Source organism: Notamacropus eugenii, chromosome 3, assembly GCF_028372415.1.
Source record: "Notamacropus eugenii isolate mMacEug1 chromosome 3, mMacEug1.pri_v2, whole genome shotgun sequence".
Lineage (NCBI taxonomy): Eukaryota > Metazoa > Chordata > Mammalia > Diprotodontia > Macropodidae > Notamacropus > Notamacropus eugenii.
The window spans coordinates 160,607,279-160,635,254 of NC_092874.1; the positions used below are offsets into that span (position 1 = coordinate 160,607,279).

The following is a 27,976-nucleotide window of genomic DNA, read 5'->3' on the forward strand; positions in this document are numbered from 1 at the left end:
TGCTAACAAGATTTAATGGATGAAATTTAATAGATAATATTAATAATGCAATATCATAACCTCTATGAATTCAGAGTTAATAGGATCATATGTTTATGACTGGAAGGAAAACTTAAAAATCATCACATCCAATCCCTCACATTATAGTAGAAGAAACTGAGACCCAGAGAGATTAAATCGATTACTTGAGGTCACACGAATATAAAATGGATAGTCAATGGGTCCAGATAGCAGTTCACATAAAACAGACTGATTGCTGGACAATAAGCGGAATGAGTCAGTAGTGTGATATGTCAGCCAAAAGAGCTAATGGGAACTTTGAAAGTGTCCATAGAATATTTTGTCCAAAGCAGGGGTCATGACATTCAGACATGACATTCTCATCTTCCCTGGTCTGAGAGATTGTGTGTATTTCTTAGCACATGCTTTTGAAGGGGATGTTTACAAGGAGTAATGCATGTGTGGTAGACTGACCAGGATAAGAAGGGGAATTAAAACTGGATTAATTGAAGGAACTGAGGATCTTTTTACCTTCAGAAGAAAGGCAAAGGACAAAGGGAAAGCTATGCCCAACTGAATGCAGAATTCCAGCAAAGTGCAGAATTCCAGCAAATAACAAGAAGAGATAAAATTTTCTTAAATGAGCAATACAAAGAAATGGAAGAAAACAAGAGAATGGGAAAGACAAGGAATCTTTTCAAGAAAATTAGAGATATCAATACAATGTTTTATGCAAAAATGGGCATGATAAAAGACAAAAATGGTAGGGATTTAACAAAAATGGAAGAGATTAGGAAGAAATGCCAAGAACATACAAACAAACTATACAAACAAAAAAGATTTTAACATGATGGAATGGTTATTGATCTAGATCCAGACATCCTAGGGAATGAAGTCAAGTGGGCCTTAGGAAATATTGCTGGCAGTATGATGAGTGGAGATGATGGAATTCCAACTGAGGTATTTACAATCCTAAAAGAAGATGGGAAAGTTCTGCACTTGATATACCAACAAATTTGGAAAACAAGATGTCCAGTGAAAAGATTAGGTTGTTTCAGTATAGAAAGAACCATAAAACAACTACTATGGGAAAAGAGATTTCTCCAGGTTTTAAAATAACTTCTGATGAACTGAGTGGCCTTTATCTGATGTGATTGATAGATAAATTAAAAATTTACTAATCAACAAGGAAACATCAAAACATACGACTATATTGCCATAGAACTCTGTATGATAGGATTAAAGGTGAGGATCAGGTAGCAACTGAAGGAAGACCTAAAATGAACTTTGTGATCTGTATAATTGTGCTAAATATCAGGGGCTATCCTCTAAACCTTGTTACAAGGGGGAACGATGGTCACTTTTATTCCATAAAACTTCTTTCCACATAATATAGCATTTTGTCAAAATAGACATGAATTAAACATCTGTTAACATCATAAATAAAAAGGACAGTTTCTGCTCCATGGATTCACAATATCAATAATGCCAGTGGGGGGGAAACTTATTCAAAAATATATGAAAACAATTAACTTATTTTATGTTCTCATACCTGAATTTCTCCAGTAATTGGATGAGAGACAGACTTTGTTGCATCAGTGGGCTGTAATATTAAAGAACACATACAAAAGTTATTACATAGAACATTCATATAATTTGATTTTTCAACATTCCGAAGCTCTATTAATTTTGTTGGTTACACAATTTTGGTTTGAAAATAAATTTCATTCAGTTTTCAGTTGACCAGCTTCAAATAGAGTTTCTATTCATACTTTTAAAAGAAGAAATCTACATTGTATTTCTACATAAATCAATTTTTATGGGGATAAGATTTGTTATAAAAACATCAGGAACAATATTTTTTAATACTTCAAAGGACACACAGGGATTATAAATACATCTTAAGCACCTCTGTTGAAGGTATATAATTTAGCCATTAAATTGTGTTTACCAAAATTGGATGTGAAATAGAGGGGAAAAAAATCATGTAATAGCAAACCATGAGGTTTTTATTCATTTAAAAAACAACAACAATAATTTCTTTGACTTTTACTTCACCACCATTTCCTAAAATATTGTCCTCCCCTCCCAGAGAATCATCCCTTATAGCAAAGATTTTTTTTAAAAAACACTTTACCAAAACTAGTTCATCAGCCAAGTCTGATAGAATATGTAGTTTCCCCCACTCATAATTTCCAATTTCTGCAAAGAAATGAGGATGGTACATTCTCATACATGATACTTTTATAACAGAGAAAAGGATCAAGTGATGCAAAATTGTCAAGCAGGTAAAGTTTGTTTTTGACATGCTTTCTTCTTTCTCCTATAAATGTCCATTGTCCAGATAAACATGCCCTCCTGTTACCTCTTGATATGCAGTTCAATTAACAATATTGCCCTACATTCTAAACATTTTCCCCCTTCTTTTCTTTTTTTCATCGAACTCTTAACTGATTTAGGATAATGTTATCAATCACGTACCAAACATAATAGCTCACATTTCTGTAAGTGTTTGAAAGGTTATTACAGCCTTGAATTATCTCCATTTTACAGATTAGGAAATTGAGGTTCATACTGTTAGAATGAATTGCCCAAGGTCCATGATTGGTAAATGAAAGAGCTAGAATTCAAGCCTAGTTCTTTAGACACCAATTTCAGGACTCTTTATATTATATCATGAAGTAAGCATTGAAAGTGATCTTCTCAAATTAAGGTACAGGAGACTGATTAAAGACGTATGTTATTCGTTGAAATCTCAAGTGATAAATTAGAAACTGCTTTTGAATAAATTATGTTGTTGGCATTAAATTGAATCATTAAATTGTGTTTATAAAACTATAGTATGATAAGAAACTTGATTTTTTTCTTTACAGAGAGGCCTTATATACAGCCAATCATTTGTAGCAGTATGTTTTTGAAGTTGCAAAGAGCTTAAAATATACTGGATGCCCATAGATTGGGAAGCGGCTAAACAAATTGAGACATATGAATGTGATGAAATATTGCTATGGTGTTAGAAATGATAATAGGATGAGTACAGAGTAGCATGGGAAGATATATGGATTGATGTAAAATGAAATAAGCGGAACCAAGAAGACAATATGCACAATGACCATGACAATAAAAATTATAAAGAACAGTGAAACAACTGAAACAGAATGGTGCAAAATGATAGAGAACAAGATTAGCCCCAAAGAAGAAATGTAAGAATGCATCACTCTGAAGAGAGATGGGACACTATGGATGTAAAACACTGGATATGTTGTTGGAATTGACTGACGCATTGGTTAAATTTACTGTCTTTTTTTTCTCTTTTTATTTTATTTTTTTTATTATAAATGACATATATAGGTTATAGGCTGACTATTCAAAGGAATATCATAAAATATAAGTGTTATAAAAGATATCGATGATGGTTTTATTTTTCTTTAATGGAACATAGGAAGGGCCATTCCTATGTTCATAATCTAGATATTTTAAAGAGATGGCTTACTATGGTTAAAAATTCATATAGTTTGGTAAAATTACAAAGGATATTTATTTAGTGCTATTTCATTTTTGATCCACTGTAATAAGTTATCAGCAGCGAATTCTAAATATGCTGCGAATAATGAAAACAAGCTTTTATCAACTTAATGAATACAAAATTGGGAAGCATACCTAGACAGAAGTTCAAATGAAGGAAGGGTCTTATTGGACTCATACTTAACATGAATTGAGAGTTTGGTATCATATTCAAGGAAGCTTACACAATCCTAGATTACATTATGAGAGGTATAGAGTCTAGGATGTGGAAAGTGATAATTCCAAGTGATAATTTGCCTTGTCAGACCACCTCTAGAGTAGTGTTCAGTATAACTGAGTTTAAAAGGACATTGGGAACTGGCACTCTTAAAATAGGGGAACCAGGATACTGAAGGGCTTTGAGTTCATGCTATATGAAGACAATGTGAAGAAAACTAGTATTTTTAACTCGGAGAAGGTAAGACCTGAGCAGTGAGGTATGACAGCTCTTTTTTAGGTTTTTAATGGGCTATTACATGTATAAAGGGCTTTGATTAGTTATGTCACAACTCAGATGACAAAAAAAGAAGTAACGTGTGAAATTTGTTAAGAGGAAAATTTGGATTTGTTGTGAAGAAAATCTTTAATATTAGAATGATCTAAAGATGGGATTATTTGCCCTATAAGGTAACAATGACTTGATTTCTTTAAGCAAAGGTTTAACAGAATGATAAAAAGGGAAATGTTTTTCAGACATGGATTCAGCTAGTTGTTTCAGAAGACCCTTCCAATTGTGAATTTTTTTGATTCTGTTTACTAGATCAGTCTTGAATCCCCTTCACAAAACATTATTATTTCTCCCAAAGACATCTGAAATTTTATTCTGTATATAGCACGTGGACACACTGAGGAGGATTTGTGTCATCTAAGTATGACTATTTTGAGATAAGATGTGTGATCACCTTCTGTTTCAATGGAGAAGATAGCAGACTGATAAAGGGGAAGAAGTAGAGTATATGAAAATAACAGTTTTTAGATGTCAATCATCATCAGTTTCACTATTAGTGCTCTCAATGCAAGAATTCCTTCTACTCATTCATGAGTTGATATGCAATTAGAAGAACCAGATAATGGAGATATAAACATTCTCAATTTAAATGAAAATGGAAATTATAAAAAAAAGTCAGTGATAGATGCCGGTTTTCTTCAGAGAGATAACTAAAGGATATGATGAAGTTGGTTTCATCACACATTCAGAGGCAACAAGAAACATCCTGTCATGGAACTTGGCCACCTCACCTTACAGCATTTAGGAAGAGAATAAAATCTTATAAAGCACCATGAAGATAAATGAAACTTAAGCATTAATATCTATTATAAAGGAAAATAAAGCCTCAGAAAAAAAAACTTGACAATATTCTCCAAAAATTAAACAAATATTGATATTCTGTGATTCTGATTCAAAAGTGGGACCCAGAGGATCTACAAAACCATCTTGTAAAATAAGATTTGGGATCAAAGGATGAAAGAAACCAAGAGCTTGTATGCTGCTCTGAAGCTCACTCTAATATACCATGAGTAAGTTCTATAAGTTGTAGGAAGCAATGGATGATAAAAAAGGATGACAAACAATTACAAAATCTAAAAAGATTGGATTCTAACTAAAATGACAATAACTTTGGAATCAGTTGGCTGTATGCAGCTAAACCACTGACAAATTAGATATTAGTAGAAAAGACAAAGATGAGAAGGCATCACTTGGAATTGCAGCAATTGTAAATGAACCTTTTTAAACAAGTTTTCATTTAATAAAAATGGGAAACAGAAAATTAAATTTTCTAGAGAAATTTAACTTGTATAAAATCAACACTGCAATAGAATACAAAAGAGCTCAGAAAGCAGCTTATCTCAAAATGCATTGGCAATCTTTGCAAAATGTTGAATCAGAAGAGCAGTATCAGTCTAAAGGACAGTATGGCTTACAAAACACTTCAAGAAAGGATAATTTAAAAAAGTTACAAAACACCAAAAAGCATTTTAAGAAAAAATAAACCTATAGCAAGCTAGGTAGGAGAGCCAGCAACAGAGTCAAGTGATCATAGTGAGCATTTAAAGATGAAACTGTAAAGGCAGAAAAGCAAGAAATGAACAGAATTTATTAGAATTCTTTTAATTAACCCTGAGTCAATTTCATTATCAATTATAATAGATGCATCATAATTGGAATCTACCAACTTGACACATTGTATTATGGGAAAAAGTCATAATGACATTCATGACAAAGTCAAGAAGAACCACAAACACAAATTAATTAAATGAAGCAGGAAGCTATATGGGATGAAATACAATTTTCAAGGTACTGAGGTATTGATATCTTATTCAATATAGCAAATTCAATTCAACAAGCATGTATTAGATGTTGCTATATGTGACTGTGTTAAAAAACCTCAAGTGGTCCAGAAATACTTTCCCCACACCATATACTAAAATAGAGGGAGGGCTCTAGTATGTTGAGTTAATCTTCCATGTAGGATAAATATGAACAAAAAATTGCACAGACACCATGGACAGGATGTGACCTGAATCAGAATAAGTACTGACTTTGAGCAAATCAAGGATTCATCCAAGTTGGTATCAAAATAAGTAGAATCGATGGTGAACTTATAGAATCCCTTTCATTGAGTTCCTTTGGAAGAATTACTTTGTTGAAGAGAAGAGTGGGGAACGATCTCACTTGATTGTGACGGAAGGAAAATAATGGTAGAATGAAGGATGAGGAAGTCTGTTCAGTTGTTCAGCAATACAGATTTGGTTGAGTTAGCATAGAACTAGGAGCACTCCTATCATGAATTATCTCATTCTCTTTAAATCAGCCAATCAACAAGTATTTATGAAGTTTGTTATGAGTCAGACACTGTACTCGCGATTCATCACCATCCCTGATCTTAAGGATGTTATGGTATCTCTAGGGGGAACATATGTATATCTATCTATCTATCTATCTATCTATCTATCTATCTATCTATCTATCTATCTATCTATCTATCTATCTATCTAACAAACTCCTAGAAGAAACTTCTATGGAAACAGAAAAGGAGAGAAGATGGTTGTGTAAGTCCATAAAAATGTCCATATGGACATTTTTGCAGAAAAAAATGAAATATAGGTGAGACAGCACAGAGAATTGAGACAAAAAGTCAAAGAAATTATGCATAAGTCTTTGGATAGACAGTGTGTGGCAGACGCATAATCATTTCAATAGTTTAATAACCGGCTTGGAAAATTACTACAGAATCTATGATTGTTGGTGGCTGTAAAATTCATCTTTTTTGAGAAAATCTGGGAGGAGTGTAAAGATTTTTTTTCTTTCATGCTTCAATGCACCCTTCTGCAGATGGCGAATGTCTGGAAAGAATGCAGGGGAAAAAGCATTCCTTATATCAGAAGTGAGATGGCTTTTAAGAACTTCAAATCTTGGCAGAGGGATATTTTTAACTTCATGAATCTCCAGATGAGTTACTATAAAACTGAATTAATACACTGTTTTTCTGTTTAGAAAAAAGTTATTTTTCTTATTGTCATCAAAGTAGTAATATGAATAAGTTTGGGGTTGAAAGCCTTTTGTTTTCAAACTGATGCTTTTACTAAAAACAAAACAAAATAATTTCTCCCTCTCTTTGCTGCAAATAAACAAAAACAGTAAATGAGAATTCCCTTTCTTGAGGTATATGAGAAACATGTATTGACCTTAATTTTGTTAGGGAGAGATAAGAAGGCAAGAGAAAACTGAGCTCTTTGCCAGCAAAATGAAAGAACTGGCTTTTAGCTTTTCTCGAAGAAATGGGTTGTAACATATTTAAAATATGTGCAATTATGCACATATATCTAATGAATGTTAATAATAATAATATACAGTGGAATGTGGCCTAATTGATCATCCTAAGTCACCACACAGGCAAATGCCACAAATCTTAGGAAATTTACTTAGAAATGAAATCTTGGGGTTCCATTTTGTGTGAAAATATTAAAATGCTGAATCTATTAACTATAGTAATTTATCTGTCTACCCACTATCTTGGTGGCAGCCAGGTAGTAAACAGAATGCTCCACTTGGAATTAGGAAAAGTTGGGTTAGAATCCTGCCTCAGATATGTAATATCTGTGTATACCTGAACAGGTCTCTTAACTTCTGTCTTTGTCTCCTCATCTGTGAAATGGGGAATATATCAATGACTACCTCACAGGGTTGTTGTGAGGATAGATCTCTCCTCTCCTCTCCTCCCCTCTCCTCCATTCCTCTCCACTCCCCTCTTCCCTCTTCTCTCTCTCTCTCTCTCTCTCTCTCTCTCTCTCTCTCTCTCTCTCTCTCTCTCTCTCTCTCTCTCTCTCTCTCTCTCCCTCTCTCCCTCTCCCTCTCTCTCCCTCTCCCTCTCCCTCTCCCTCCCTCTCTATATAGACAGATATAGATATAAAATATGCCATCAATATTGAAAGTTTCTACCATCTATCAAGCAAAAACTTCCTAAGTTGATAATAATAATCAGACTCACACTCTGACCACTGTATTTTATATAAAGTCATCTATGGTACAGAAATGCAACAAAGTGAAGGATAAAGAGATGTAGCAAGCTTCTATATCACATCTTTATATGGATGGATCCACATTCTCTTGTTTGGTCAGTAAAATATTCTTCCTAACATGAAAGTACATCAAAATTATTTCTGATACTTCAGCAAAAATAACTGAAAACCATATACCCTCTGATTTCTTGCACAAAACAAAAAATACAGTACATCAATACATCAAGCAACATCCCACTGTGCTGCTTTGATCTTTCATTAGTTGCCAGAGGAACTATAGAACAATTTTTTTTTCCACTCTCCACATGACATCTGCCAAAGAAAGACCAGCGAGACCTGCAAGTGACTAGACATTTAAAATCTTTGTACTTTATTCTGTAAAGGCAAAATGTACTTAGGTAGACATCCATTACTTTGGATAATTCTGGGAATTTCTAATGTTTCTTAATGTTCCTAGATTCAGAGGATTAACAGATAATATGTGAACCAGACAAAGACATAATTCTATATTTGAACATGTGTTCTGGAGAATTATCTTTGAGGAAGAATGTGTTCTAATACCATACTAGAAGCATTTCATTTGAACCTGGTCCTTTAAGTAATGTTAAATCTGAGCCAAAGCATATAGATGATGGTTTCAGCAGGATTTAAAACATAAGAATTTGATCAGGAAAAGAAAAATGCGTGCTACCTTCATTTTGTCTTCTGAGAAATCCCAATTTTAAATAAGAAAAATAGCCTTATCCAGTCTTGCATATCCTACTCATTAGTTTTTAGGTTAACTCTCTTTCAAGTTATACAAAGCGAAGAATTTTATTAAATTACTCTCAGGATGCATCAGGTAATATGTGAAGTCACCACATGCACAAAAGAAGACTATTATTTTGATAAGACGGGGGAGAATACTGGGGCTCCTTAATGCTAGGCTCATATGTTAAGCTCTATGACTCTTTACAGTAATGGAACAGAAGTATCTGTTTCATTATCAGTTGGTTAACAAGTGTTTATTGAGTCCTTATGATTTGCCAGGCATTGAGATAAGTGCTAGGGGTGCAAAGAAAGGCAAAAAAGAAAGTACCCTATCTCTAGGGGTTAACATTCTAATAGGGGAGATAGCATGCAGATAACTATGTACACACAATAGATGACAGATGACAGATAGATAAATAGAAATAGAGTATACAAAAGAAAATCTCAGGGGAAAGGCACCAGGCATGGTACCAGGGTCTAAGGAAAAAAGAAACCAAAAAACACTAGCTTGGAAGTCAGGAGAATTAGATTATAGTTCTTATCCAATGAGGTAGTTGTGAGACCTTGGGAAAGTTATCTGGCATCTCTGGATCTCAGGCTCCTACTCTGTAAAAGGAGAGAGTTAGACTAGATCAGGGACTAGATGGTCCATTCTGACTCTAAAATTCTGTGATTCTATTAGATATGAAGAACTTGACTTCTGGAAAAGGAAAGAGACTGTTGACTGAGAAAATTATATATATTGTGTGTGTATGTGTATGGAGAGCACAAAAGGAAGTGCTTTCTAGTGTACAGAGATGCCCTGAAGAGGCCTTATGAAAGGGATAAAAGTATATATATATATGTATGTATGTATGTATGTATATGTATACCCATAGTGTATGTGCATATATATATACATATACATATATACATACATGTGCACACAGCTTTGTGGGTGCATACATATATAAATGTACACACACATATATATTTGTATCTAGGCTTGCATATAAACATGGCTACAAAATTCATACATATATACATATATAGTTATAATATATAACATCCCTAGTATGTACACTAAGTATATCTATATACTTGCATAAACATACATTTACCTATATATATCTGTGTGTGTATACACACACACGTAGACTCTATTTGTGTGGTAGATGTGGGTGCGTCTAGTAAGTTCAGCGCACCTGAACACAAGAGCTCATAAATACAGCTCTTAGAATGTTCTCACTTGCTCATTTATTCAGAAGTGGAAATGATTTTCAGCCTACAAAACTTGCTGTTAGAAATTTGATCTTTGCTCCTTTTCTGCTTTATAAGTACAGACTTGCTCTAAAGGTTGTATCCTCTTCTATTTTTCTTTCTGAAAGGATAACAACAACCTTAGGCCAATACCAGTGAAATTTTGATTAGGAAATCTGCTGCCTTGCATAGCTACACTGCATCAAGCAGGCCAGAAGGGAGGGTAGCGCTTCACCTGTTCGATATTTAGGAAGATGCAAAGAATACATTCTTGTTTGTGAAGGGTAGGAATCTCCCTATCATGAGTTGGGAAAATAAATTGTAGAGGGGATTTAGGATCACAGGGTCATTGTTATCATGCTGGAGGGTATCTTAGAGGTCATCCAGCCCACCACCCCCTCCAACTGAGATTGAGAGAGCTTTTAGAGACCTGCCTAAAGTCACAGAGGTGTTTTTCTCTCTCATAATATTCTTATTGTAAAATTCAGAAGAACATCTAAAGTATACTTAAAAAAACCATGATTATGATGAACACAAAATCTATGTGACAGATTCTACTTTAATATTTGCATAAGCAAAATTAACTTTGCTAGATTAAAAGGATAGATTGTAAGAAGAAATGATTGTAACCGAAGAAATATGGTTTTGATTTTTGCTTCTCAGCAATTACATTGTCAGAGAAAAAGGGAAGATGCTGGAGCGGAAAGCTCCAGGACACAAAATCGTCTCTCATTTGTTTTTCTCTGATCTAAGAATGGACTTGAGAAAAGAAACCATAACATATTTAGAAGTGACTCACCTTGCTGCTGTGCCGTTTTTTGCTCACGGAGGGTGATCCTGGTTGACCAGGACTGGGAACAGCACTGGATGCCCCTGATGTGGGGCCTGAGTGAACATGTGATCCTTTTTCAACCACTGAAGAAAGAACCAGTGGTGACTGCTGGAGAGAAACTTTTTGGAGCTCTGCAGCCAGCTGCTTTGGATCCACCCCGGGGGATTTTGCTTTGTCTACTGCAAAAAGATAAAAGCAGTTTTATGTACTAAGTCCCTGTCAAAGAAACTGACTTCCATACCATCCTCTACACCATCACTATTAGAACTCTGGGTGTTAAAGATAAAATGTCAACCCTCAGTCGATTAAAAGGAAATTATGGATAGTATAAGCTCCTTGTGGGGTCAGGAATGTTTTTATTTTCTGTTTGTATTGAGAGAAATGTTTATTTCTCTCATACTAATAACCAATTATTGAATTGAACAGAAGGTTTTTCCCCTCCTATTTCCTCACTGAGAAATCAGCCTCTGTAGGTTATTCAGGCAGCCTTTGAAATATAGGGCTGATAATAAGAGAAAATTCAGATCTGTTCAAAAAGTAAAGAAATTTTGGTTAAGCTGAATTGATATATTTTGGCCTATACTCAGACAGGTCAGGGAAAAAGTGGATTTTCCCTTTTGTCTAGTTTACCCCAGATGGGGATATATATATCTATATATATATCTATATATATAGATATATATATAGATATGTCTCTTTGACCAACGCTGAATAATCAGTCGTGTCTCTCAGACTCTCATTAGAATAAGCCTACCTCTCATTATAATATTCATTCTCTTATTACTGGTTAATGAATCAGAGTTGCCACCCTTGGGAACACCTACTCTTCCAAGGACATATAACCACTGAGTGGATTTCATGAATCCAGATCAAGAATCCCTTTTTATTAATTATTCACAGCATGATTAATAAAATGATTAATTATCCAGAAATTATATCTCTCGCCCTTTATTTTTATATGTCACAGTATGCCCAATGCTTAACAAAGTATCTGGCACATCGCAGGCATTTAATAAATCCTTGTGGGTTAACCAGTTAATTGTATCTCATATAATTTACTCTCTTCTCCTTTGTCCCTTCATGTGCTTCTGGAGGGCTTCAAAAGAAATTTAAGGTATAGAAGAGATTGAAAATCAGAATGAACATAAATTGCTTCATTTTGAGAAAGAAGTAAAATATACTAGGTGGAATCAATGGGGTAGCTCTTTCTTGCCCCTGGAAAAAATGCTTTATGTGACATGGGTTTGGTTTTTTTTTGCCTGTTTTTCTACCATCCAAGGATCCACCATATCTCAGAACAAACCTCAATACCAAAAAAAAAAAAAAAAAAAACAGACAAATTTGAGTCTTATGAAATCTATGTTTTCATTATTTATTCATTCATTATATCATTCAATAAGCACTTAAGCTTCTACATTGTGCCAGGAACAATGCTACATGCAAACAAATTTCTTGGAGTTGTTGAAAGAGAAAAAAAAATTATAAAATTGAAGTGTTAAACACTGTCAGGAGCTACATGGATTCAACTGGCCCTCATAATTTCTTACATTAAGTAAAAATATTAGTTTTATTATGAACCTAAAGGAGATTGTATGGTGTAATAGATAGAGAAATGACTTTGGGTCCTCAAAGACCAAGGGTCAAGCCCTGCCTCGACAAAACGACTGGCTGTGAGACCCTGGGTAAATCACTTAACCTCTCAGTTCTCCAGACAACTCCCTAAGAATACAAATTTCAGAGAAGGTGCTCATTCGCATTGTCAGAATTACTGTCCTCATTTAAGAAATCCCTCTATGAAATCATAGGTCCAGTCCCCATCCCTATGAAACTAAATCTATTTTACCTTTTAATATTTAAGGGATTTGGTTTCCAGGAAGTTGGAAATATATTGCTTTCACCTACCAGCCTTTGGTGGTTCATGTAGTTCCAGGTGCTGAGGATTCTCGGAATCCGAGAGCATGTTGATATCCCTAAAGAAAGCAAAAGAAGCCTGAGACAAATGGTTCTTTCTTCCTTCTTCTCACCATAGTCTTTTATTTAGGTAGATAAATGAAAAGTGATCAATGATATATATAAAACAACTCCCAAGCATAACCCCCTTCTGTAGTTATTATATATTTGCAGTGCTGTTAAAAAAGTCAAGTAGCCGATAAAAATGATTCTTTAAGGTGAAATCTTTAATGGAGCAAATGCAAGTTCATATTGAAATGCTGCAGATACTGCTAGGTTAAAATTAGTGTGAATAACGAATCCCCTGTAGGGACTGCATATATTCAAATTCACACTGTTTACATAATTGTGTAAAATGTGCAAAAAGAAATGTGCAGTGTGGATTTGAATAGTGTGATAATTAAACAAGATTTGTTATTTGCACTAATTGGAACCTCGTTGTACATTTCTCATGGATTGTGAGTTATAGCTTTCATCTAAATGAAGCATGTTTAATAGAAGACATGAAAGGGAAGAACTGTTGACATTTTAGTGCAAATAAATTGAGTTCATTCTCTCTAGGTTAAAGAGCTTTTATGTTATAACAGATACAAGAAACCACTAAAGCTTTATTTTCTAATTACATATAAATACAGATAAATCCTACAAACTAGCAAAAGGTTCCACCTTAACAACTTTAAAGAAAAATAAGACATGAAAAGCCAAAAAAATGGAAACAGAAAGATGGGGAAAAACTCACAGTCTTACACATATTTCTGCTTCCCCACTTTGCTGATTAATGATGCTCTGGACTTCTTCATAGGTTTTAGAGGTCAGGGGGATTCCATTCCATTCTAACACTTGCATTCCTAGGAAAACAAGTAAGGGAATAGTTTTAGACAAGTTCCATACTTCTAACATGTATTCTTCAAGGAATATTTGTTTTCCTAAATGTAAGCAGCTCAGCACACACTTCCAGAGACTCTCAACTGAATGGTTTCTGGAATAACATTTATCAGAGTCATCTCACAGCACAAGAAAACCATTAGATCTGGTCTCATTAACTTACCTGACCACATAAAGTTGGGCAGACAAACTTTTGTCCTTTCTTGTAGAGACCCCAGTCTGTCAGATAGTAACAAACATGCATTGTATTCAAACAGACATGAAGAAAACAACATAGAAATACCTACTAGCCCATTTTTTGTTTCAATCCCATTCTTCCCTGTGGCACAAGGATGTGGAAGTACTATATAAATATTCCTTGGTGGTCTTGCTGCTACAGATTGGAATTTCACCCTAAACCTTTCTGGGACAAGAGGGTATAACCCACCAAATAGGTGCAGTGGCAGGAAGTCATCTGCAACACAGTTATGTCCATTCTCCCTCTCATTAAAGGATCACAGATGTAGAGCTGGAAGAAATCTCAGAAGTCATTCAAACCAACCTTTTCATTTTACATATGAACATACTGAGTCCTGGAGTTAAATGCTTCATCTAGGATTGCATAGTTGATATGTTTCTGAGGCAGAATTGGAACCCAGGTCTTCCTAGGTTCTTCAAATCAAGTACCTGTGCCACTGCATTAATCTGTGTCTGTGTCTCCTGGCTTGATTGACAAATGTTCTTTCAAGAGGTGTGGCAGCTGCAGTTACATTTCTACACAAGAATCCACTACTTCCTGACCACATCGCCTGACACCCCTCCATTTGGCACATTCTGAGATAGAATAAAATTTCCTATGAATGTTACAAGGTGTCCTCTTTCTCTTTCTCCCACAAGGCCTTACTTTGCCTTGCACAAATGAAAATAAAGTTCAATAGTTTATATGTCTGAACAACATTAAAGATTTTACTTGCCGGGTCATAAAGCTTTTTCAGTCTTTTTTTTTTTTTTTTTAGTTGTTTGACTGTTCATGACCCCATTAGGGATTTTCTTGGCAGATTTAGTTATATACATTTAGCCAGCTCCATATGGATATAAGCCAATGATAATAATAGCTAGCACTTATGTACCTCTTTAGAGTTTGCAATGTGCTTTATAGATGTTAATTAATTAATTAATTAATGTTAATTAATTAATTAATTAGATTAACAACAACCCTGTGAGGTAGGGAGTGTCATTATCATCATTCCCATTTTACAGATGAAGAAACAGTTACAGACAAGTTAAATGATTTCCCAGTTAGTAAGAGCCTGAGGCAGGATTTGGACTTTGGTCTTTCCAACTTCAGGTCCAATGCTCTATCCAATGTACCACTGAACTGTTTCTGTAATGAAACTAAGTATGTGGCTTCAGATCAACCACAGTTAATAATTCAGAACTGTCCCTTTTAGAGATGCTCAAATACATATTCAGAATCTCAGTTTAAAATGCTATTAACAAAGTCAATGTGTTCTAGAATTGTCAAAATTCTATTCTCAGGGACTCAGAAAGATGAAAATTTGTTGTTGTATTAGACTTGGGGGAACTTCAGAAAATACCATGTGAAATTCCCTATCATCTCTTCTATCCGGCCAGCACTCCCATTGACTAAAAAGAGCAGAATTGGACCCTTAAACATTAGGTGTTTTATCAACTCAAGCCAACAAATATTAAGTGCCTACTATGTGTCAGACACTGGGTTGAGTACTGGAGTGAAAAAGAAAGAAAATGTTGTCTTTGACTTCAAAGAACTTATAACCTACTGGGGGATGGTAACACACACACAATTATGTTCTTTCTATCTATCTATCTATCTATCTATCTATCTATCTATCTATCTATCTATCTATCTATCTATCTATCTATCTATCTATCTGCCTACCTACCTGTCTATCTGTCTGTCTGTCTGTCTATCTATCTACCTAACAAATTGTCAATCTCAGAGGCAGAGCACGAACATTAAGAAGGACTAGGAATGGATTCTTGAAGAAGATGAAATATTAGCTAAGACTTGAAATAAAACAGTGAAGTCAGGAAGCAGAGATGAGGAGTGAAAATTCTGGGTATGGCTAACAGCCAGCTTTGTGTTGGAAAGCACACTATTCATTGCAAATAACTATTATTTCTCACAACGATAAATTGGAGAGAAAAGCTCTTACAACCTCTGCCATCAAAACAAAATGTTCATAGAAAAACTCATTATTTTACTAAAACTTAACACCAAGGAAATTTTATCCTCTAATAAGCCTTATATTTGTTTCAGTACTCCCAAGCTGTTGTCCATGTAAAATGAGAAAATATTATAAAAACCAATGACAATTTCCCTCTGTCCCCCAGAAAAGTACAGGACAGTGAATATGTAAAATAAAGCACGTGTTTTGGGTCAGCAAAAGAAAGTGTATTCATGAAGGTATGATTTTGATTGCAACATATTTATTATTTATGCTATTATAATATGGAAATTGTATTGTCACATTTCTCTAGGAACATATTTGATAGGTAACGAAACAGCTTTGCATTTTTCCTTTTTTTCTCAGCAAGAATTTCTTCCCAAATATGAAACTGACTAATTTTCCAAAACCTCTTCTCTAACATAATGCAAAGGACACATCATCTTTTCATGAAAATGGAAGAATATTTTTCAGCATTGTTAGTAAAATTATAAGATGAATGGTCAAGAAAACTAGTATAATGATTCAGTATTCCTTCAACTATTTGAAAGGCCTCCTCTTTTTACATGTTATTTCCATGACATGTTCCAACCCCACTTCCTCTCTCTCTTGAAAGATCATGTAGATATATAACAGTATAAAATGGAACTACTCCTATTTTTGCTGTTTTATAGTAATTATTTTTTATGTGTTTAGATAATAAGATAATTTTTAAAAAATTATGTGATGCAAGAAGTAGTCCTAGAAGATAGTATTAACTTGAATGTGTCAGTATCCAGATTTTGTATTAGGTACTTCGGAAAATGGAGGAATTCCCAGCAGGTGGTTTCATTTTCTTAGTAATTTGGAAGACAAAATGCTTTTCTGAAGGAGGAGGGGTGGCCGATGACTTTATGTCTGAGTCATCCACTATTACACAAAGTCTATAGTGGAGCTGAAAAAAAATACCTGGAGTCACTTGAAGTGTTTTATTTATGTAAGCATGTGTCCTTGAAAGAAATATATTGTGGAGGAAAGTTATATAAGCTAAATATATGTGATTCATCATTAATCATGCTATCCTGTAGTTCATGGGTACCCTTATTTTAATGTGTTAAAAATAAACCTGAACGAAGTGGGTAACTAGATCTTAGAAATACCGTTTGATAATACAAATGAATTTTACAAACCTAAGGGGACTATACATAGCACTGAGTATTCTAATTTAATTGAAATTTTGAACATTATAAGATTAGGATACATTCATTGAAAAATCTCCATGGAAATCAGTACAAAGGCTGATTCATAGCCACAAATCAAAAAACTTCTCATATCTTGATATAACATAAATATTATCTTTATAGAATAAGAGAATGCTAATGATAAACTGACAGAAAGGGAGCATAAATAAGCTTCACTTTTATAGAAATTGAATAGAAAATAGAAAAAGATAAAATAAAACAATAAAAGGATTGCTTAAGGATTTCTATCATTGCTTTCATATTCAATAGATATCAAAATGTAATTCTTGCTACATAAAATATCTTTTTTATAGCTACAAAACCCAGTGAATATGTGTATCAAGCATTCTTGTACATTCTACACCCATAGTAATATAGAAAAGGACATGAAATGATCAGGTGAAACAATTTTAATAAATGAATAAATAGATAAACATTTTGTAAATAGGCTATTGCTCATTTGGATAGAACATAAGAATAATTTTAACAAATTAATGAAAAAATATTTTATAAATAAACTATTACTTACTTGGATGGAACATAATAGCATCTCTCTTTGCTAATGCCAAAATGTGTTAGAATCTACATGTAAATATTCATAAAATTATTATTCATAAGATTTACTTAAAATATTGAGGAAACAGCTTCTTTAGTTAGATAGAATGTTAACTCATAATTTTTATCACACACGTTCTTTTAAGTTTTTCTCATTATTTTATGTTTGCATATTTTTTAATTCCAGAGAATTAGAATATAACTTTGTCAAAAGTAGAGACTTATATCTTCTCAATCTTTTGAGGTCTCCAAACATCATAGAAGAGTATTTGATACAGAATAGATACTTCATAAAGGTCAAATTGAATTGCACAGCACTGTGCTAAAGAAAAAAACTTTGAAATTAAAAACATAACAACATTTTCTATTTCTTCTGATTTTAAGCATTTATAGATATTCTTGGTTTCAGTGTCCCAAGACATATTCAGGAGTTATACAAATATAACTCTATAGTACTCTTTTAGAGAAACAAAGAAATTATTTTCTTAACAATCAGATAGAGATTCATTGTTCATGCATGAGATGCACTAATATAATAAAAATGATTTTGCCAGATTTAACATACACATTTAGTACTACCTCAATCAAACTATAAGCATTCATATATATAATAATAACAGAATTCATCTAGAGGAACAAAAGATCAGGATCAAAGGAAAAATGAAAAAAAGTATGGAGTCTAGTAGTAACAGATTTCAAAATATATCTTTGCACACACACTTATAACTATTGAGCTGTCAATCTGTTAGTTGAAAGAGGTTCTGTACTGAAAGCTGGCTTCCATGTAACATCATAATTCTGGAGGAAAATATATGCATATATACGGACACATGCAACATATAATCAGCTTGATGAATATACAGATGCATATATAAACACACATATATATACATATTTACATAAACTATATTTGCACATTTAATATTGGACATATATATGTATGTTATATATGTATACACACACACACACACATACACATACACATTGGATGCTATACCTTACAACCTTAGAGATTTCCCCAGGGTGCTGAGAGGTTAAGTGCCATCTCATGATGACATAGCAGGTATATGTCAGAGGCAGGACTACTAACCAGGTCTTTCTGACACCAAGGCTGCACCTCCACCCACTATGACTGCCACCTTCTTCAAACTACATTACTGAGCAACTGTCATCCAAAGTTTGTGATACTGATTAAGAGATTTAAAGTTAATTAGGAACAGGATAGACAAGCAAAACCTGGAAGCAAATGAACATAGCCTTGTGTTTGATAAACCCCAAGACACAAATTGCTAGGGGAAGGGGGAAGAGGGGCAATTCTCTGTTTGTCAAGAATGATTGGGAAACCTAGAAAGCAGAGGAGCACCTTATACCAGATACAACAATAAACTCTTACTTGATCAACACTTTATCATAAGGTCACATCATTTAAAGATATAGAGTCAACAGATTTTCTGTATCCTTTCATAACAATGGTTAAGGAAAGAATTATTAGTAAACAAGGAATAGAGAAGATCACAAAAGACAAAACAGATCATTTAAGTGATCTAAAATAAGTTATTCTGGCAAAGTATAGAGAGAGTTTGCCCCAGAATCAGGAAAACATGAATTCATTTCCTTCCCTTGGCACAGAATGCCTGTGTGAACTTGGAAAAATCAAAACCTCTCAGTTCCCAGAGCATCTCTCTAAGACCACCAGCTTCAGGACAGAAGTCACTCTATGCATTTGGAGGGAGCTTCTTCACAGGAAGTTTTTTCTGTCCCTAAGAAATCATATGTCTAGGTCAAAAATAAAATTAAAAGGCTTTCATATTAATAAATTCAATGCAAGAGAAAATATCAAATTAAAAAGTTAGCATCAAACTTCTATGCTAAAAGTCTGATATATCTAAGATATGTAGGAAAGCTACATAAGACTAAGTCATTCATTATTCAGTAGATAAGTAGTCATCTTCAAAAGAAGACAGAGAATATCAACAATTTTACAAATATGTTTCTTTACTAAAAATACAAGAAATGAAAGTTAAAACAACTCCAATGTTTTAACTCCTATCTATAAATTGAACAATGATGTCAACGGGGGAGAAATCATCAGTGGTGGAAGTCAGCATGATTAATTAACATTAATATTTTATTGGTAGAAATGGGAACTAGTCCAATCATTCTTGAAAACAACTTGGAATTAGACAAGGAATGTCAATACACTTTGTACCTTTTATTCAATGATCTCACTAGGGAGTATATATACTTCATATAAGTCAAAGATAGAAAAAAAATTAAAGATCTCATACATACAAAAATATCCCTAGTAGCATTTTTTGTGTGGTAACAAACAACACCAATAAGAAATCCATGCGTACTCTACTACTGGAGAATATCTGAACAAATTTTTCTATATGAATTTAATGGAATATTATTGTACCGTAGAAAATTCTGTCTATAACTCAGAGAAATTTGAGAAGACTTGCATAGATCGATATAAACTGAAGCAAGAAAAGCCAAAACAATGTACACAATGACTATTTAATATAATATATAATTTATATATAATATTATTATATATAATATATACATTATAATATATAATTACAATATATGATATCATAAATACTAATAATAGTAAATAGTGAAAATAATGTTTAAGCACTTCCAAATGTGATACTGATATTTTCCCAGATGACATACGATAAAACACAATTTTATTTTATGCTTAAATAGGTGGACAATTAGGGATGGAGAATGGCACACATACTGTCAGATAAAGACATTACATTGATTGGCTTTGAGTAACTCTTTTTATATGGCATGAAACCATTTGGGAATTAGTTTGGTTGTTTTTGGTTTTTCTTAAAGTATCAATAAAACATTTTTCAAAACATGAAAAAAATAATAAAAATCACAACAACACAGCTGTGGTTGAATGAGATTGAGTCTAAGTTGTTGGTTTACTATCTACCCTGAATTTCACAGAAAGCAATACAAAATAAGTTGATTTGCTGGCAATCAACAAGATGTCTCCTAGATGTAAAGTAACAAATAAAGGAGCTGAAGTCAGTCATTCATGATAAATCTCATTTTACTCGTTGTTATTTCTTCTTTTAGTTAGGGTTGTGCTCCCTTATTACTAAGTGTCTATAGCACTTATATTCATTTCTAGATGCCAAGATCCCCTAATGAATAAGATTAAATGAATTCTGAATTCTCATCTAAAACTTAATATTAATAAAGTAATTTATCAGGATTATATTCCTAATATATCATCTTATACTTTGGAATGGTTCTGCCACTTCCCATCCAAATTTATTTGTCCTTTGTCTCATTCTGAGATGTTTATATCCCCTATTGGGTCTGATTAAATGAAATCTGAATTCCCACCTGAAATTCAATGTTAATAAGGGAGTTTTACCAAGGTTATATTCTCAGGATATTATTTTACATTTTGGCACAGTTCTGTCTATTTCCATCCAAATTAATTTATCCTGTGTCCAATTCCCTGGACCTTTCATGTTAAAAAAATTAATCTATAATATTTTAATTGGCTAAAGTATCTGGATGGGAACCTTCAGCACGCTGAAAGGGCCAGGACTAACAATTATTTTCAACAGCTAAGCCAGTTAACTACCAAGAGCTAATCCCATATATGTCTATAGTTTTGAAATAGGTATGTACACGTCAGCATCTTTCTTCACAACTTGTATAGCCACACTAGAAAACACAGCAATAGTTTAAATTTATTTAGCAATATTATTTTAAATGGCCAAAATACAGGAATTAGACTATATGGCCTCCGAGACTCCTTTTTACTCTGTCATTCTGTAATTTGATGATGTCAAGTAATGAAAGGTAGAGACTCTTTTCTGGGGCATTCCTCCTTCCACCAAAGATCCCATAGAAAATAAGGCACAAAAGACCCTTTTGAGACTAGATGTGATTATCACTTTAGGAATACGTCTGTATATGTTTACAATAAATTCTGACATTTATTGTTATAAAAATCTGAATTATGTAATTTTTGAAAATGGAATGGCAGATGAATTATATATGATAAATATTAGTCTCTTCTTATCCTTTTTTCCTCTTGGAAAGGAAGAGAGAGGGGAAGGAAGGGAAGAAGGAAAGGAGGAAAGAAGGAAAAAAGGGAACACGAGAAAAGAAGAGACTGACAGAGACAGAGAAAAGGGTATATTGTCTTGCAATGGTTTCTTCTTTAAAGAACCACAAACCACTTGCAGCCACATTTTCTCTAAGGACCTTTTTAAATGTGCCATTTTTAGTCTCTTTTTAAAAGAGTAAAATCAGTAAATCAGTTTCATAAAAAGAGTCCAAAAGAATCATATTTAACCATTTATGAATAATAAAAATATTAAAAATCATGATGATAATGTCAAGTTAAGTTGGTTACCCTACACTATTATGTTAGTGACATCTCCAAATGCTCTGTATTTTCGGTGCCAAAAAGAATTTATAAGAGAATGCTACAGATACATATATGGCAGAACATGTACAAGACCCAGTCAGTACTCAATTACACTTTTAATACTTTCATGCAACTTTTTAAAATCAGTAAAAAATTGTATTTTCTTTAGTGAGAAAAAGAAGAAAAGCAGTATCAGTCTAAAAATATAAAGTGAAATTATATAAATGCTTTTCTATGTTATATACAGTTCAGAATACTCATTTTACTCCTTTAGGCTCAATTTCAAGCATGAAGGAAGAGACAAATGGAATATTACCACTTCTTTCAACTTAGATTCTGAAAATATGCATCTCATTCACAAAAAACTGCCAATCATTTAACATTATACAGATTTCCGGTTCTGAGCTTTGTAAAAAGGCTATTAAATATCAGAAGCACTGGTATGGGAAATCATCATAGCTAAATCACTTATAATACATTCCAAATTGGAGTTCAATCAAAAAGCATAATACAAATTATAAGATTTAAATGAACTGAAAACTCATTTTTTTCCTGAGAGAAATGTTAATCAATTAAAAATACAAAAATACGCTGAACTTAAGCCATGATGCAAAAAAAAAAAAAAACAAACCAAAAACAAACAAACAAAAAACCAACCACACACAGAAACAAACAGAAGCCAAGCTATGACCCCTAACATATGAAATATATCCTTTGAAGTAAATATCTCCACAACCCAGTCTAGAAGACTAATTTCAGACTCAAATTTCTGCTCAATATAAAACAACTCTTCTTCTTAGATTCCTTTGTGGCTATAAAAATATTACAGTAACGGTGGACACATTTGGATATGAATCTCTTAGGTTCTATATTCCTTTTTGTTAGATACTAATTTTCTCAAGTAGTTAGAAAATATAACAATAATGTCAAACTTCAGGACTGGGTTCAAGCTATTCATTGTTAGCAGTCTACTTCTATACCATGAATAGGCTAAAAAATATAAGGATTAATATTGTCTTCTATAATTCATTTTTTATATCATTTTAAGAGTTAATTTCATGGTGTCAGAAAAGTACATTTGTACGGGAGTAATAAAGAAAGTAATTCATTCTTCATTAGATTCTTCTATTCAACATAGTTCCCATTCCTCTTCGGCAAATAAATAGTGCAAATTTAATTTCTAATATAAACTTAGAAACAAAATGAAAGCATGTATGGTTTTCTATAGAGAATTCTCAGAAGAGCTTGAAATTTTTTATAAAACAACATCACTAAGCTTATGAATTAGGAAGCTTAGATAGCTATTGGTATTTAGGATGTATTGGACAAGGAAAAAACTTGAGCTCATAGAATGGGGAACCTATGGCCTTGAGAGCATGTGTGTCCTTCTAGGTCCTTGGGTATGGCCTTTTGACTGAGTCCAAGTTTTACAGAACAAATCCTTTCATTAAGAGGATTTGTTCTGTGAAGTTTAGATTCAGTCAAAGGGACACATTTGAGGACCTAGAGGGTCACATGTGGACTTGAGGCATCAGGTTTCCCACCCCTGATTCTAGTCTACTTTTATATACATATATATATATATGCACATACACATACACACACATATATATATATACATATAATATGTATTATATAAGTATATTATATATAATATGTAGTATGTATTGTATATAGTATATATTATATGTACTATAATGCATATAGTATACACGCATATATATATTATATAGTCACTATTTTATAAATGAGGAAATTAGAGTCCAGAGAGATTAATTGACTTGAGAAAGAGAGAGTACTTAGGAAGATCTTAATATAGAACAGGCAAGAAATTATGAGAACCTGAGATAGGGTAGTAACAATGGAAAAGGTAAAGAGGAAAATAATGTGTGTATTCATATACATATGTATGTGTAAAGAGGCATGTATATGTATACTTCTTTTGATTTATCATATTACATATATGCACACATACATACATACATACATACACACACATGCACACATAAAATGTTCTGATTGGATGGGAAGATTTATGATTGAGAGCCCTGAAAGTATCAAGAAACTGAACAAAGTGAGGTTTCCAACTTGAGTGATTAGGAGTCAAAGAAATAAAGACATTAGAAAGAACAAGTTCAGGGGCAGACAAAGAGTTGGGATAGAATAAGTCTGAGTTATCCGGGTCGAGCTACCTATTAGGATGTTAGAAAATGAAGTAGAGCTTAAGACTGGAGATGTTGATTTTTGAGTCATTCACATAAAGGCTTTCATTGTGACTGAGCGGATAAGCATCATAAGGGGCAGGATATATTGAAAGTAAACACAGGCAGAATTTTGTGATGCCCACATTTAAGAGCCTAGAGGAGAAAGAAGAATCAGTTGAGTCAATAAACTAGGAAGAGAACCAGGAGAGAAGCATTTCATGGACAACAAAGAAGGAGTAACTGGGCCACTGACATCGTCAATTAAGAGGTGGTTGATTATACAGAAAACAGTTTCAGCAAAAAGTTGGGGACAAGTCAGATTACCAGGGTTTGGGAATGCGACCATGGGTGTGGACTATTCTCCCTAAAAGTCTGGCAGTGAAGTATAGGAGAGAAAGAGATGGCTTAGAAAATAGGTTGATCGGGGAAAAAAACACACATTAGAAATGTCAAAAAGAATTTTGAATTTGGAAAGAAATTTAGAGAAATGACTTCACTCAATAGAGGTGACTTTTCTTCATACCTGACTCCATCATTCAGTACTTTTTTTTTAAATTTTTTTTTAATTGTCCAACAGATTTCCCCTTTATTAAATCCCATGTTATTACTATACAATCATTCACAATAGTTTAGGAATCACAAGGACGGAGACAAGGGGCCCAGGGCATTAGCAACATCATCAAAGCCAGTATCTGAGCCATAACATGAACAATCAAATTCATGCAAACCTGGGGTGGAATGAGGAAGGCTGACAGACTCTTTCCTTCTTCTCGGTCCTACCTTCCCCTGGGGCTACAATGAAAGTTCAAATCTGGGCTAGTTCTCCAAGACAAAAGCCCATCATCCCCTGACTCCCCTCCATGAATCAGGGACTAGGAAGAGGAGGAGGCCCAAGCCTGAGAACAGACTATTTCTTTCCTTCCACCGAGAGGGCAGGGATATTCCTTGTAACTGACCAGAGCAGATAAACTAAGCTGTAGGAGCGTTCGCCTTCCCAGGTATCCTTGGCTCGCTCTTCCCCCAGAAGATCTGGGGTTGAAGCTCATAGCCATGTCAGGTGCAGCCCAAGAATTCCTATTACAGATGGCACCAGGTAAGCTAGGGACCAGGGAGAATGGGGAACTCCTATGATGGGAACAAGAGGCAGAATGAGATTACTGAAGGCACTTGATTTCTGATATCCAATCCTAGCCCTGGTCCCAGTTTACTAGGGAGAGTGGGGTGATTGAGATACCTCACTTCTCTTCCCCCACAACCGCAGCATCCAAGGAAGCTGGATGGCAAAGGTCAGGCAAGATCTGGGGCTATGGGGAGAGGAATCCCTCTTGTGCTAGGCCCACAGGGAGCTGTATCAAGATGGAAAGAAAAGTTGGGTGGGGTGGGAAGTAAGCCTGTATCCCAGGAGGGTAATGGAAATGAGGTTTCAGGAGGAGTTAAAATATCCTGGGCAGTGGCAGAATTGGCTGGTGAAGGTGGTATATACAGTGCCAGGCTGGGGACCTGGATTTGCTTTGCAAGGGAGTTCTTTTACTCCTGAAGACCCAGAAGTTCAGATGCCTGTGGCAAGATAGATCCTGCCCATCTACTCATGTCCTTCCCCTGAGTCTTTTCTCTTGAGATGGAGATGGCTCACAGCTTGGCCCGTGGGTGTTCCTGTAGCAGGGTACGCATGTCCAACAGGGCCTTATCCAGGTAGTGAGCGAGACGGGCAGCATTGGTCTCGGCACAGCTGCTGTAGGCAGAGATCGCAAAGTTGATGTGCTCAGCCATGGGGTTGTAGCAGACACCATAACCATCAGGGACCACGGGCCCAAAGCACATGACACAGTCAGTATTAGCAGGGACCTGGCTGGTAGAAAGGTTAAAGTGCATTGCAATGGCATAAGATGTGTCCATGAAGATATCGGGGATGCTCACTAGATCCTCGATGGCCTGAAGCTTTAGACGCAGTAGGTGGCAGTCAATGGCTTCCCCTCGGATGGCCTTGTCCGTGTATGATCTGTGTGACATCACTGCCTTCTTCAGCAGCTCTACCTTCATTTGCTCAGTCATGTTAGTGTCATCCATGGCTTTGACAAAGTTGAAGGAATCAATAGAGTTGGAATGGATGGTGTCAGTGCGGCCCAAGTGGAACATTCGGAGTGAGGCACTCTCATAGGTGGAGCAGGATTGGCCATAGATTCTGTAATAGGCCAGCTGTAGGGCCATTTGGATGAAACCATCTGGGCTCATCTTCTCTGTCTTGGGGAAATTCTTCCCAAAGTGATGGAACACTAGCACTGTAAGGTGCAGGTCCTGTACCATGATGTTGAGGTTTTGCTTGACCTTCTCAATGTCACTCTTAATCTCAGGGGTGATGTTGAAGCGCAGTTTCTTGGGCATAGGTAAAGGAATCATAGGTGACCTCACAAGCTCTGGTTTCTTCGAGAACTCCACGATGTGGTCCAGGAGCGCCACGATGGGGGGCCCCTCTGCAGCAGCATGTTTATACACGAGGCCACAGGAGCCATCTTCTGCCACTATGAACTGCAGGGTTTTATCAAACCAGCGGTTCCCTCTGTTTTGGTTGCTGCCTCCACCATGCAGCATTTGGCCAGCCACCCAGCTCTTGTAGATGTCCTCTGAGACCCGTGGCATGGGTGCATCCAGGTACACAGTGAAGATGCTCTTCTGTATTGAATGTACTGAAGCCTTGTTTGTTTTGTCTTTGATGAGGTTATTGTAAGCCTTGGCCCAGGTGTTTCGGTGATTGGTGGTGAGAATGCCAATGGGCTCTTTGTTGGTCTGCAGGGATGAATTCCAGATCTTCTCCAACTGTATGAAGATCTGGTCTGTGGTTAAGGGCATCCCATCACTGTGGTACACATCCAGCTCAAAAAACTCGAAATTGTGCACAGCACGGTGATATGTATAGGGGGCTTAGCTGCCTTGCTGTAGTTAATGACTGTGTCCTGCTTGGGGCCTGGGATTCGGCAAGAAGAGAGGATCTGCTAGTACTGGTTCATACACAGTGGCTTTCCTCCAAGATATTCCACTGGCAGAGTCTCATTGTCAATCATGGCCCTGAAATCCAAAGCTCCTTCTATGAGTTTGGCTGCAAACCGAAGTTGACCCTGGGAATCCACAAAATCTTGTTTGGGTAGCACCAGGCCTGGGCTAGAGTGGATCACCACAGGTTGTCGGTATTGGAGGTAGGCAGTCTTTAGCCACCACTCAGATAGCCAGTTGTCGGTCTTCCTGGCTCTTCGTTCCAGGCTCTTCTGCAGTCGCTCCCCTACACCCGAGCTCTGGAACTCATCCACCAGCTGCTTGGTGTTCCTCCATTCCTCCTCACTCACAATGGGCTGCAGAATCTGAAGGTAGTGGTCCAGGATTTGCTGCAGGGGGGGGCACTGGCAGTCGAGGCAGGGAGTTCTGATGTGCCTGAAATCTGCCTGGCAACTTCCTTAAGGAGACTGGCTTGAGGAAGCCCAAGGGCTTGATCATGGTTCTCGCCGCAAATGCCAGCATCTTGGTGACCCCCAGACTGCCCGCTCCACCCACCTCGATCGGAGCAAAGTACGCGAGCCTCCAATAGACTTCGCACGCACTCCTAGCTTCGGCCAAAGGGGCCAAGGGCACACGCCGGCAGGTCGCAGGGCCACTCCCACTGC

At 35.3% G+C, this 27,976-nt stretch overlaps 1 protein-coding gene and 1 pseudogene across 1 annotated transcript in view; both read right to left on the minus strand.

Moving 5' to 3' along the window:
• PCLO (piccolo presynaptic cytomatrix protein) overlaps window positions 1-27,976 on the minus strand; it is a 558,031-nt gene that overhangs the window by 121,271 nt on the left and 408,784 nt on the right. The window contains 4 exon segments of the mRNA XM_072653223.1: window positions 1,553-1,603; window positions 10,874-11,085; window positions 12,809-12,876; window positions 13,596-13,704. Of these exon segments, the coding sequence (XP_072509324.1) occupies window positions 1,553-1,603; window positions 10,874-11,085; window positions 12,809-12,876; window positions 13,596-13,704 (440 nt within the window).
• Window positions 25,602-27,920, minus strand: LOC140533475 (carnitine O-acetyltransferase pseudogene; annotated as a pseudogene).